This window comes from Rhinopithecus roxellana, chromosome 15 (genome assembly GCF_007565055.1).
Source record: "Rhinopithecus roxellana isolate Shanxi Qingling chromosome 15, ASM756505v1, whole genome shotgun sequence".
Lineage (NCBI taxonomy): Eukaryota > Metazoa > Chordata > Mammalia > Primates > Cercopithecidae > Rhinopithecus > Rhinopithecus roxellana.
The window spans coordinates 56,295,849-56,309,778 of record NC_044563.1 but is presented as its reverse complement, the minus strand read 5'-3'; the positions used below and the strand labels follow the sequence as shown (position 1 = coordinate 56,309,778).

The 13,930-nt window shown below is 38.7% G+C and overlaps 1 protein-coding gene across 2 annotated transcripts in view; it reads left to right on the top strand.

The window, feature by feature from the left end:
• The window catches only part of UVRAG (UV radiation resistance associated), a 335,339-nt gene that overhangs the window by 57,728 nt on the left and 263,681 nt on the right, over nucleotides 1–13,930 (top strand). For both annotated transcript variants that reach the window (XM_030917811.1, XM_010366787.1), the window contains exon 4: nucleotides 6,886–7,047. In XM_030917811.1, coding sequence (XP_030773671.1) covers nucleotides 6,886–7,047 — 162 coding nt within the window. The remainder of the gene's footprint in view (nucleotides 1–6,885; nucleotides 7,048–13,930) is intronic.

Here is a 13,930-nt window from a genome sequence, read left to right as displayed (position 1 = left end):
GAACTGATCAATGAAACACGATCATCTCTTGCTTTTCTTTCTTTCTTTTATTTATTTATTTTTTGAGATGGAGTTTCACTCTTGTCGCTCAGGCTGGAGAACAATGGTGTGATCCCGGCTCACTGCAACCTCTGCCTTTCAGGTACAAGCGACTCTCCTGTCTCAGCATTCCAAGTAGCTCGGATTGCAGGCATGTGCCACCATGCCTGTCTATTTTTTTGTATTTAGTAGAGACAGAGTTTCATCGTAACATGTTAGTCAGGCTGGTCACGAACTCCTGACCTCAGGTGATCTGCCCGCCTCGACGTCCGAAAGTGCTGGGATTACAAGCATGCGCCACTGCACCCGGCCTATCTCTTGCTTTTCAATCACTACCTTTTCCCAAAGAGAACCTCTCTTCTGACTTCTAACACCATGGCATGTGCCCCCCCTCTGCTTTTTTTTTTTTGGAGACAGAGTCTCTCTGGTTGCCCAGGCTGGAGTGCAGTGGTGGGATCTTGGCTCACTGCAACCTCCGCCTCCCAGGTTCAAGTGATTCTCCCACCTCAGCCTCCCAGGTAGCTGAGATTACAAGTGTGCACCACCATACCAGTTTAATTTTTTTTTTGTATTTTTAGTAGAGACAGGGTTTCACTGTGTTGGCCAGATTGGTGTCGAACTCCTGACCTCAAGTGATCTGCCCACCTCGGCCTCCCAAAGTGCTGGGATTACAGGCACGAGCCACTGCGCCCGGCCTGCATCTGCTTTTTGCTCAGCATAATGTTTGTGAGATTTGTTCATGTTGTATATAGTAGCTCACTAATTCTAATGAACGTATGTGTGCATTTCTCTGAGGTATGTACTTAGAAGTGGAATTAAGTGCTGGGTTATAGGTTATGTTCAGCTTTCATAGATATTGCTAAATAATTTTCCCAAGCGTTTGTACCAGTTGCATCCTTACCAGCAGTGTGAGATTTTTAGTTGCTCTATCCTTGCCCAGACTTGGTATTATCTGTCTTTTAAATTTTAGCCATTCTGGTGGGATTATGGTGTTATGTTGTGGTTTTAGTTTAGTTTAATATGGTATTATGGTATTTATGTTGTGGAGCACTTATTCTGGAAAATCATGCCAGTTAATGCCAATTAAGAATAAACAAGTTCTGAACAAGTATTGGAGGCTTTTTAAAAAAGTTGATGGGATCTTGATAGTTAAGAAGCCCTTTTTCATCTTCTTTTTGACTATTCAAGGATAAATGGAGTTGGTGATCTGTTGAATTCCAGTTTAGTAAAATGTTACCATTTGAGTTTTTCATATCCATATTATCTTTTAATGGATTTCCTTCCTCTCCCCTTTCTTAAATAAGGGAAGATTGTTCAACCTTTCCTCATCAACTCAAGGTTATCAGGAGGAACAGTAATGATTATATTATACTTGACCTTCAGGGGCTGTGTGGGACATAAGACCCCATTATTCAGTCCCCACTACATGGCCTTCCTCATATACAAAAGTGATCTAATGCTGCCATGTTTTTAAATTTTATTTATTTATTTATGAGACGGAGTCTTTCTCTGTCGCCCAGACTGGAGTGCAGTGGTGCGATCTCGGCTCACTGCAACCTCTGTCTCCCAGATTCAAGTGATTCTCCTGCCTCAGCCTCCTGAGTAGCTGGGACTACAGGCGCCTACCACCACACCCGGCTGATTTTTGTATTTTTTAGTAGAGATGGGGTTTCACTATATTGGCTAGCCTAGTCTTGAACTCCTTACCTTGTGATCCGCCCGCCTCAGCCTCCCAAAGTGCTAGGATTACAAGCATGAGCCACCGCGCCCGGCCTGCTGCCATGATTTTCAGATATTGATTTTGTCTTCCTGTTCCAGATACTGATTTTGTCTTCCTGTTCCAGATATAACCAACCATATGATCTTAGACAAGTGACTTCATAATTCTTAGCGTCAGCTTCTGAAAAATTGGGATAGTGCTGTCTGTTTTATAGGACTCTTGAGTTTTGTGAAGATTAAGAAAGAATATATAGTCAAATTAGTAGTATAGTACCTGGCACACTGAACCTTTGGTAATGGTGCTGGATATTGTAGAGGATAAATACATTGGTAGAAATCCCTGCCTTTGAGGTGCTCACGTTCTGGAGGGGAAGACAGGCAAAAAAATCAGTGATGGTGATGTGTCATGCCAGGTGCCATAAGAAAGTTAACTACTCACAGGTTCCTATGGGAGCATAGAGGAGCAGCAGCCAGCCTCAAGGACATCAGTGAACACACAGCTTTCATTGTTCCCCCTTTCTTGTAATAATTATAGCAGTAGTAAAAATGAGTAAAATGGTTTTTATTCTCTGTTTATAAAGCATGATTCATATTAGGTGAGAAAGCGAATCACTTTTTCCAAATGAATCTTAAGCTGTGCTTTCTGGTCTTGGACTTAAATTTAATATTTTCGACCCCAAAGTGATTAGGTCTTCTTGCAGCAAAGTGCCAGGAATAGGTATATATATATATATTTTTATTCTGCAGATATTTGAATACTTAACTTTGTCTCCAGGTTACTGTATTATCTACTCTGGAAAACAATAGCAAAAAAAGCCCCATCCTCACAGTGGGTGGAAGGGAGAGAAGGCTGACAGTTAGGAGGAGAACTGGGAAGGCTTCTGAGGAAGAGATGTTTGAACTGAAACCTAGTGGTTACAGAAACCTTAACCAGGAAAAGAATGGGTGGGGGTAGAGGCAGGGAGGGGCTCCCACCAGAGGCTGTCAGCTTCCTCATTTCAGAACTTGAGGTGGACTAGGCAAATCCAAATGTCCCTTTTATTGCTTTTATTCCTAGGATATGTAAGCTAGAGGAAGCCCTCATTTTGTCTCTTTCTATGTTGTATGCAGCTTGCTTGTTTGTCCTGTAGTTCATGTTAAATTAAATCAGTTATAGTGCTCACCATGTAGTAAATGGCTCACAAATGATGCCATTACTCATATAAGGTAGAGTTGGTGAAGGGTACTCAGTTCCAGGGGAGCAGGCACATCCTCAGGCTGCAGGCTAGAAGGCTTTTCCCCAGCATTTCTAGCTACAGGTTTCTCAGTGTCCTTGGTGGACAGTTGGGTGAACCAGCGGAGGGCCAGTTCCTTCTTAGCTAATCTGTAATGAATGCTTCGTTCTTGTAGTAGTGGTCTAGGCTTTGCTATTATGTTTAGTCGGTTGTTTTGTCTCAGCCCTCGTCAGCTGTAGAGTCTGGTGATGGAGCAGCAAGAGCTCTTGTGAGACCTGTGGAGTCTCCCCAGTTCCTTTCTCCTGGAGAATAGGGCATAGGGAGAGGGCAGAGTTCTTTCTTCCTGTTTCTGCCTCTGGCTGTGAGATATAAAATAAGGAAATTGTTGACATTCTCTTTAGCCCACCTTTGTTCTAAATTCTGTCTTTTGTAATTTGGTAGAAAGAAAAAAAAAAAGAAAAACACACACACACACAAAATGAACATAAGACAAATTCTAGAGAACTAGATTCAAATTCTGATACTGTTTTTACTAAGTGACCTTAGGCAAGAAGACTCAGCTTCTGTGTTTTATTGATTTTATTGATTTTTAATTTTTTCACAATTTAACATTCCTGCACAATCTAGATGCATCTTAAAATCAGTTCTTTTTAAGTTGTATATAAAGTTATGATGCATTTTATGATTGGTGATGTCTTGGATTTGATGAAATACGGTATTTTGTCTTAACTATTGGAATTAACAGATCGTCTTATTTACTTCATGTGGGTTTATTGTTAGGATTAACAAGGCTAATTTATTCAGCAGATTAAATATTTGTATGTGCCAGAATAAGCATTCTCTATGCCCTTTTTATCTATTATTAATACTTTATATAGTGACTGTCGCTAGTAAGTATTAAAATAGTAGCTATTGCTATAATTAGTTTTTTATTACTGTTCTGTTCAAGCTTCATAAAAACCCTGTGAGGTGATAGTTTTATAACTGATGATTCTGAGACACAGGGAATTATGTAATTCAACAGCATGGTTCATTATAGCACTTTCCTCTCTACCACTCTGCCTGTCTTCATTTGCCAGAGGAAAGGCTGAAGCTACGTGATCCTTCAAAGCTATTCCACAAGCCAGTGGTTCTGTTTGGGTGATGGTCTGCTGCTGTTCCAAAGCCCATCTACATTTCTAGTGATTACTCCTATGTCTGCATAGCTTAGTGGTCGTCCAGTGATTGGCGACTTTATGCTTAGATACCTCAAGCCAGTGTCTCCTGCCAGTGGATTGTGAATTTTGTCCAGTTTTACTGTTGCTTTTTGGGGGAAAAATTTGCTGAGCTACTCATTTTATCATGTCAGACATCCTACCCCTCCTTTGGGTTTACTCTTGTAGGTACCATTTATTTGCTCTTCATTCATTCTTGCAGCAAAAATGTTCTGAGTTTACTTTGCCTAAAGTGCATCCTTTAGGATTTTCTTTAGTGAGCATATGTTAGTGTTACACTCCCAAGTTTTTTTTTGTATGAACATGCATTCATTTTACTCTGATTTGTGAAGAATATTTTCATTGAGTGGATTTCTTGGTTGTCAGTTACTTGGTTTTATGTGTTCTGATATGGATTTATTTATCTTGTTTAGGACCTGTTAGGTATTTAAACTTGTGAATTATTATTATTATTATTTTTTAAATCAGTCTAGGAAATTGCTACTTATCTCTTTAAACAATTCCTTGCCTCCTTCCGTAATCCATTTTCTCTCTCTGGACTGCTTGCTAAATGCATATCAGATCTTTTTACTCTGTCATCCATGTTTTTAAACCTTGTTTTTTTTTTTATATATTGTTCTTTTTGTCTCTGCTGCATTCTGTGTAATTTCTACTTCCAAGGAAGGTTCTCCTCTTACCCGTCATGGCAACCTTCCCTACAGACATTTGTGGGTAGGGATTTGGTGAATTTAGTTTCACTTGTGCTGTTTAGGGGTATAGCCCTTTTGTGGTTCCAGCTCAGTGTGGAGAGGGACATTTTTTAGTCATGGGTGGGACCTGGGCCTGGCTCTTGAATTATATCCTTGCTTCCTTTAAGAATGCCAAAACTGGCCACGTGCAGTGGCTTACCCCTGTAATCCTAGCATTTTGGGAGGCTGAGGTGGGAGCATTGCTTGAGCCTAGGAGTATGAGACTAGTGCGGGCAACATAGTGAAACCCTGTCTCTACCCCAAAAAGAAAACCAAAGCCACGGTTTTGTATAGATCTGGCATGACTTCACGACAAAGACCTCTGGATCTCCACTTATCTCTCTGGGTTCTTTCTTTCTTGACTTGGAAATTCCTTGATGTTAAGGGTGATTATTATTATTATTTAAAAAGTATTTTAGCTGACATTTTAGTTTTCAGTGAAAGGATTGTCCCGTCATTATCGGAAATGGATGGCTCCCTTCATTCACCCTTGGGCCATATAGTCTTTTATATTTACCCACATATTTACGATTGCCAGTGCTCCCCATTCCTTCGCTTAGATCCAAGTCTGTATCCAGTGTTGTTTCCCTTTAGCCTGAAGAACTGTAAGCATTTCTTGTAGCGTGGGTCAGCATAGTTACTCCCAGACCTTAATGTTGGCTTCACATTTAGATGAATCTCTGCGCCTATTTAGCAGGACTGCTAAAACAGTTATAGTGAGATACAGACTAGAGGTCATATAAGAGTGGAATTCTGTTGATCTTAGACTGAAATTCTTGCATGGCTAGCATTTAGTTTTATACAATCCAGTATAAAACTGACTGCATAAATGTGCATGCTAGGTTGTCATCATGCTATTTTTGGTAGTATTCAGTGTCCTCTCCCACCTCACACTTTCGTCAGGAAGAAAAACTGCCACAAAGCCAAGAACAGTTAGTTACCCTTATCTGAAGACCCTTTGATTTACTGATTTACATAATATGAAAATTGGTAATTTAATAGGTTGATTTTGTTTACATTCAGCAGTGAAAGCCCTTATGTTTAATGTAGGGGAAATAAATGAAAGTAGTTGACATAATTACATTGTAGTTCATTCCTTTGATGTTATGAAAGCTCCTTAACATTTTCACTTTTCAGAGAGGGTTTCAACTCCCTGGATGATTCTCTTAATGAGAAATAATGTTCTTTCAGAGCATAAAGCTGACCTTGTTATTTTCAACTTGAAAACATTTCAATGGCCCCACTGTTGTACAGAGTGAAGTATTCCCTCCTAGTAAAAGGCATAAAAGATCCTTCAGTTCAGTTCCTTGTGTGTCTGTCCAGCTTTGTGTCCTGCCACTTTTGTATTGTGTGGTCCAGCAGTAGTCCTGAATGCCTTGACCACACCTTGGCATTTTACACCTCTGAGCTCTTTTCATATTGTGTCCCCCTTTTCCTGAAATTCCTTATTTTAATCTGGTGAAAGCCCACTTATCTGTTAAAAGCCAGGTTTTGCAGCCTTTGTGATATCTTCCCCTGTTCTTCAGAGTTTATTTTTCCTTTCTCTGCTGCTGTGTAGCCTTATGCATAATTCTGTTATTGAACTTTGCACAAAACAGTGTAATTATTTAAATGGAGGTTTGAATCCAACAGTAAGTTGGAGACTCTTTGAGGGCATTGTTTATGTGTTGGCTCTTAATAATCATGTATTAAATGTTGAATAAATGAATGAATTACCATATGAAACCATGTAAGTGAGAAATGGGAATATACGCTTCTTCTAATGACTGTAATAAGTAAGCAGAGAAATTCAAAAGTACCATTATCACCCCTTTTATGTTAATTGTAATGTCTTCTTGGTTTACTTAAGTTTGCAATTTAATGTATTTATGAGGTCTTTTGGTTTTGAAAAACAAAATGATTTGCCACCTAATTGAAATAATTGTAAACAAGTAGAGTTGTCCTAAAGCCTGTTTTCATTTTCATGAGCAGAATCCCACATGGCGAAGTCTCGATTTTGGAATTATGCCAGACCGTCTTGATACATCTGTGTCTTGTTTCGTGGTGAAGATATGGGGTGGAAAGGAAAACATCTACCAGCTGTTGATTGAATGGAAAGTCTGTTTGGATGGGCTGAAATACTTGGGTCAGCAGGTAATTTTAGACTGTGGTTTCAAGTAGTTGTCATCTCCAAATTAACCTGTCTAACCTTTCTGTTTCTACATTTCCTATTATAAAGAGAGACTTTTATGACTGTTTACTTATATCACTAAGAGAGACCTTGATGATCATTTATATATGTTATTGTTTACTTATGTTACTTATGTTGTTATGTTTGAATCATTGCCTAGTTTAAAAAATACCTTTATCTGAAGAAATTTATGAAGACAGATTTGTGTGTGTGTTTAGGAAAGAATGTGCTTTCTCGTAGCATTTTGCTTTTTCTGTCTTACTGGATGTCTTCACCTAGAATCTGAAAATTAAGTTGAAATATGGAATATCATGTTAAATACCTCTCTTTTGACCAGTAGGGTTATTCCAAGAATAAGAACAACTACTATTTATTGAGCACAGGATGCCTGGATTATATGCTGCTACTGGTTCTCCACCTTTGCTGTACCCATGACTGATGTAGCTAATCTACTACAGTTTCTTTTTTTTTTGAGACAGAGTTTCACTCTTGTTTCCCAGGCTGGAGTACAATGGCGCGATCTTGGCTCACCACAACCTCCGCCTCCCAAGTTCAAATGATTCTCCTGCCTCAGCCTCCCAAGTAGCTGGGATTACAGGCACACGCCACCATGCCCAGCTAATTTTTTGTATTTTAGTAGAGACGGTTTCTCCATGTTGGCCAGGCTGGTCTTGAACTCCTGACCTCAGGTGATCCACCTGCCTCGGCCTCCCAAAGTGCTGGGGTTATAGATGTGAGCCACTGTGCCTGGCCTCTACAGTTATCTTTTAACTGGGCTCAAAAGTAGCTCCATAATATTTTCTTTCTTCCTTTCTTTTATTTACTTCCTTTTTTTTTTTTTAAATTAAAGATAGGGTCTCGCCCTGGTGCCTAGGCTGGAGTGCAGTGGTGTGATCATAGCTGTGTAGCCTCAAACTCCTGGGCTCAAGCGATCCTTTCTGCCTCAGCCTGAATCCCTCAATACCTCCTGCCTCAGCAAGTAGCTGGGACTACAGGCAGGCACCACCATGCCAAGCTAATTTTTAATTTTGTTTTTTGTAGAGATGGGTGTGAAAATGTGAGACAGGTCTCAGTTAATTTAGAAAGTTTATTTTGCCAAGATAGGATGCGCCCGTGACACAGCCCCAGGAAGACATGTGCCCAAGGTGGTCAGGGCACAGCTTGGTTTTATACATTTTAAGGAAACATGAGACATCAATCAATACGTGTAAGAAGTACATTGGTTCAGTCTGGAAAAGCAGGACAACTTGAAGCAAAAGCAGGAAGACTCAAAGCAGGGAGGGAGCTTCCAGGTTACAGATAGTTGATACACAAATGGTTGCATTCTTTTGAGTTTCTGATTAGCCTTTCCAAAGGAGGCAAATCAGATATGCATCTATCTCAGTGAGCAGAGGGGTGACTTTGAATAGAATGGGAGGCAGGGTGCCCTAAGCAGTTTCCAGCTTGAGTTTTCCTTAATGATTTTGGGGGCCCAAGATGTTTTCCTTTCACATGGGGTTTTACTATGTTGCCCGGGGTGGTCGTGAACTCCTAGGCTCCACCAGTCCTCCTGCCTTGGCCTCCCGAAGTGCTGGGATTACAGGCATGAGCCACCGCTCGAGTCCTTCGGAATCCTTTCTAACAGTGTTCCAGCACAAATCTAGGAATCTGTTAGAATTGCAAATGAAATGAAACCTATTTGCTACCATCAGATATAGATTATTGTAATTAATATTTATAGCAACCTTGTGAAGGTTGATATTACTGCCCTTATTTTCCAGATAAAAAAATTGAGACTCTGAGACTTTAATAAATGATTCAAGATCACACAGCTGGAGCTAAAATTTAAATTCAAGTCTGACTGATTTAAAAATTCATTCTCTTTGTCCTATACTGCACTGGTATATACATGTGGTCCTTGGTAACCCCGCACCCCACCTTGGAATGAATCCTGTTTCTGTTTTGTTATGCCTCTGGTACTACTATCAAAGGTAACCACAAAATATTAGTCATGGATTATCTATAAACATCTTGATGCTTTCTTCATATTTATTCAATATATTACTTTCTGAGATGCTTCTTATTAAACAATTTCATTCTGCATTTTTTCAGATTAAAAATCTGAAAATCTGGGCCAGGTGTAGTGGCTCATGCCTGTAACCTTGGGAGCACTTTGGAAGGCTGAGGTGGAAGGATCACTTGAAGCCAGGAGTTTGAGACCAGCCTGGCCAACATGGTGAAACCCTGTCTCTACTAAAAATACAAAAATTAGCTGGGCGCGGGCTGGGCGTGGTGGCTCAAGCCTGTAATCCCAGCACTTTGGGAGGCCGAGACGGGCGGATCACGAGGTCAGGAGATTGAGACCATCCTGGCTAACACGATGAAACCCCATCTCTACTAAAAATACAAAAAAACACTAGCCGGGCGAGGTGGCAGGCGCCTATAGTCCCAGCTACTCGGGACGCTAAGGCAGGAGAATGACGGGAACCCGGGAGGCGGAGCTTGCAGTGAGCCGAGATGGTGCCACTGCACTCCAGCCTGGGTGACAGAGCGAGACTCCGTCTCAAAAAAAAAAAAAAAAAAAAAAAAAATTAGCTGGGCGCAGTGGCACGTGCCTGTAATCCCAGGTACTCAGGAGGCTGAGGTGGGAGAATTGCTTGAACCCGGGAGGTGGAGGTTGTAATGAGCCAACATGGTGCCACTGCACCCCAGCCTGGGTGACAGAGCGAGACTCTGTCTCAAAAAAAAAACAAAAACTAAAACTGAAAATCTAAAAAGAAACGAAAAATCTCTGTGCTCATTTTGCTTACCATACTTTTGATTTTTAAATTTTTTACCTGTAGTCACCGTGTTGTAGTCTCTTAAACTTATTCCTCCTATTTAACTGAAATTTTGTATCCTTTGACCAGCATCTTGCCAAGCCTCCTTCCCTCCATGCAGCTTCTGCTAACCACCTTTCTGCTCTCTATGAGTTCAACTTTTTTAGATTCCAGAGACAAGTGAGTCATGCTCTTAACATTTTTTAAATTTTGTGTCCTATAGTGACCAGAACAGTGCATATAATATATATGTTTTTTTAAACTACATTCTAAACTACAATTTAAACATTTAAAACAAATATTTTTATTTTTTTCCTGTTTTAGGGATTATCTTAATTAAAACTTAGAAAATAACGACTTTTGGTTTAGGCCAGGGCCTTTGTTTTCTCTTTTGCTACCAGGTACTTGTTGCCTTTAGACTAACAAACCAGATCCCTGCACTGGGGTATATACGCTATCTTCCCACATGCCATACTTGACTCTCTGTGGATAGACTCTGATATTAAGTACTTGTTTCTCTTCTATCTGAAAGTATCTACATTTCGTGGAGGATGGTGCTTCTTAACATTGTGGTTGCAGGGCTCTAGGCTTGAAGGGCTTTTTTGGTCAGCGAAGATGGGCTTCATCATGTTTTCCAAGTCACACGTTCCTTCGGTGGTGGTCTTATTGACATACCCAGCTGAGCTTATATCTAACCCGCCCTAATTTCAGAGAGTTGGCATTCAGGTATCTTCGTATAAAGTTAGTTATGCTTGAGTAACAGAGACCAAAAAAAAGAAAAAAGGAAAGAAAAAACACTTTGGGAAGCCGAGGCGGGCGGATCATGAGGTCAGGAGATCGAGACTGCCCTGGCTAACACAGTGAAACCTCGTCTCTACTAAAAATGCAAAAAAATTAGCCAGGCGTGGTGGTGGGCGCCTGTAGTCCCAGCTGCTCGGGGGGCTGAGGCAGGAGAATGGTGTGAACCTGGGAGGCGGAGTTTTCAGTGAGCCGAGATTGCGCCACTGCACTCCATCCTGGGCGACAGAGTGAGACTCCATCTCAAAACAAAAACAAAAACAAAAAAAACATGTTTCTTAAAGCCAGATAGAAACTTAAGATCATTGTAGAAAGTCAAAACTTATCTATAAAATAGCTATAACAAGTAACATACTGCTAATAATGAGATTAGAGTTATAAAGTTTTGGAGGAACATGAGGCTAAGACATTTTAGGATAATAGCCAGAATCAGTTAGGTTCATTGATAGATCATATACTTTCTACCAGGTGTTGTTCTTTGTGTTAAGGATCCAGAGATTTGTAGGACAAGGTTCTTAGACCTGGTGTACTGATGATTGATGAATACCTTCATAGAGAGCTGTGAGAGTGGTATGAGGAAGAGATATTTAGACCAGCTTGTATAGAATCAGGGATTAAGGACTTCTGAATAAAGTATTTTTTTTAAGTTAGGTTTATTGAGGTACAATTTACATGTCATAAAATTCACCCTTTTGAAAGTGTGCAATTCATTAAATTTGAAAAATGGATAGAGTTGAGTAACCACTACCATAATAAATAAAGCTACTATGAATATTTAAATATAGGTCTTTGTGTTTCTTTTGGGTAAGTCTCCAGGAATGGAATTGATGGGTCTAATGGTAAGTGTATGTTGAAATTTATAAGAAATTGCCAGTTTTCCAAAGTGACTATAATATCCTGCATTCCCATCAGCAATGTATAATAGTTCTATTTATTTCACATCTTTACTAGCACTTGTGATTGTAGTCTTTGTAATTTTAACCATTCTAATGGGTTTGAGGTGGTATCTCATTGTAGTTTTAATTTGAATTTTCCTAATGACAAAATTAAATTTAGCCTTGTAAGCAAAAAAAGTCTATTTGAGATCAGTCTCTCTCTCTTTGTGTGAAGTATTTGTTCAGATCTGTTGCTCATTTTTAATTAGGTTGTTTGAATTATTGAGTTGTAAAGTTCTTTATGTATTCTGGATATAAATCAGTCCTTTATAAGATATGTTTTTTCCAATACTTTCTACCAGTTTGTGGCTTATCTTTTCATTTTTTAATGCTGGTAAAGTCCACTATGTCAATTTTTGCTATTGTGTTGCGTGCTTTTTGTGTCTTGTCTTTGCCTAACCCAAGGTCACAAATACCTTTTCCTTTGTTTTCTTTTGTAAGTTTTCTTCTAGAAGTTTTACAGTTTTCGGTTTTACATTTACATCAATAATCCATTTTGAATTTTATATGTAAAATGCAAGGTTCATTGTTTTGCAAATGGATGAACAATTGTTCCTGTACTCTTTGTTGCAAAGGCAATTGTTTCTCCATTGAATTACCTTGTCATCTTTGTTGAAAATCAGTAGTTGAGAATCATTTGTGTGGTTCTGTTTCTGGACTCTCTGTTCTGTTTCATTGATCTGTATTTCTGTCCTAATGCCAATACCAAATTGTCTTGATTACTGTAGTTTTAAAATGTGTCTAGAATTCAGTCAGTGAGTTCTCCAACTTTGTTCTGTTTTCAAAAATTTTCTGGCTATTCTAGGTCTTTGGCCTTTCCATATATACTTTAGAACAGTTTGTCAATTTCTATAAAAATCCTGTGATTTTGATAGATGTTGAATCTGAGAAAATTTGGGGAGAATTAACATCTTAATAGTATTGAGTCTTTCAGTCTATAGATATGATATGTCTCTCCATTTGTAAAAATTTTCTTTGGTTTCATGCATCAGTGTTTTGTAGTTTTCAGCATACAGATCTTGCACATACTTTGTTAGATTTGTACCTATAGATTTTTTGCTAATTTAAGTGGTATTTCTTTTTTAATATTTCTGTTTTCAATTTTTTTTACTAGTATATGTAGAAATATATATCTCTGTACTGAGCTTGTATTCTACACCCTTGTTAAACTCAAAAATGAAATCTGGTACTTTTTTTGGTAGATTTTTTGTAGATTGCTTACATGGGTCATGTATCATCCTAACTTTTGTATTACGGAAGAAATTCTTGTGCTTAGTTTTGGTGGTTAGAACTTTGTATTAATAACAACAGCAATTGTTAGTGTTTGGATATCTTTTTACATACATACAATGACCTGGAGCTTTTTGAAGATCATGTGAGCAAGTATTGTTCTCTTTCTCAGTATTTAAGAAAACAAGCTCAGAAAGATTAAGTGATTTGCCAAAGATCACACAGTGTTTGGTGGATTTAGGCCATTAGTTGTTTCATTGCTCAGACTGTATGTATTACTCATTTCACTAATCTTAGCAGCTGTCTTAAAAAGTATGCTGTTTTTCATAAGATATCAAAATATGAGGTTGTGGTTAAGTTCTAAATTCTATAGGTTTCCATATTAGGATTCTAACACAATTATTGTTAGGCCATTAACTTATAATTGATAAGTAAAGGATAGTACACATTACGCTTATTAGCATAATTTAACAGTTCTGATATGTACACAGTAGTGTGCAATATGATATCGCCAGTTTTGTTAAGCATGTTTGTTAGGAACAAAGGGATCTTTCTGAACTTTATGGTTGCCTGATTCCTAATACATTATTAGATTTTTTAATCAATGATTTTTACCTCTAATTTCCAAAAATACTTTCACATCTTCTTATCTCATTTTGTTTTTATGACCCTTGTGCAAGATAGGGCAGGAAGTGTTTTCTGGTGTTTGGCTGATGAAGGAATTAAAGTATACACCATTAACATTGCTAAACTACTATATGTTGGGTAGCGTGCAGGGTATCAGGGCTGTAAAACAAGTCAGAGTTCATTTCTCTGAAGAGCTCCTTATGAAACAGAGTTGGAATTAGAACTCAGGTTACTTACTTTTTAGCCCCATATCTTTTCAAGTAGTAGTACTATATTGTTTCTTATTTTTCAACAAACTATTTTAATGCCCGTCTTCATGAAGTTTACACTTTGAGAACTTCACCTTCATGTTAGATTTGTTTCTCCCCATACTCTCCCCATCCCTTTCTTTAAGTGTGTATTTTTATTTTCTTCTAATTTTCTTTGTGGACAATTTGGACAATTTAGAAAAGCACAGT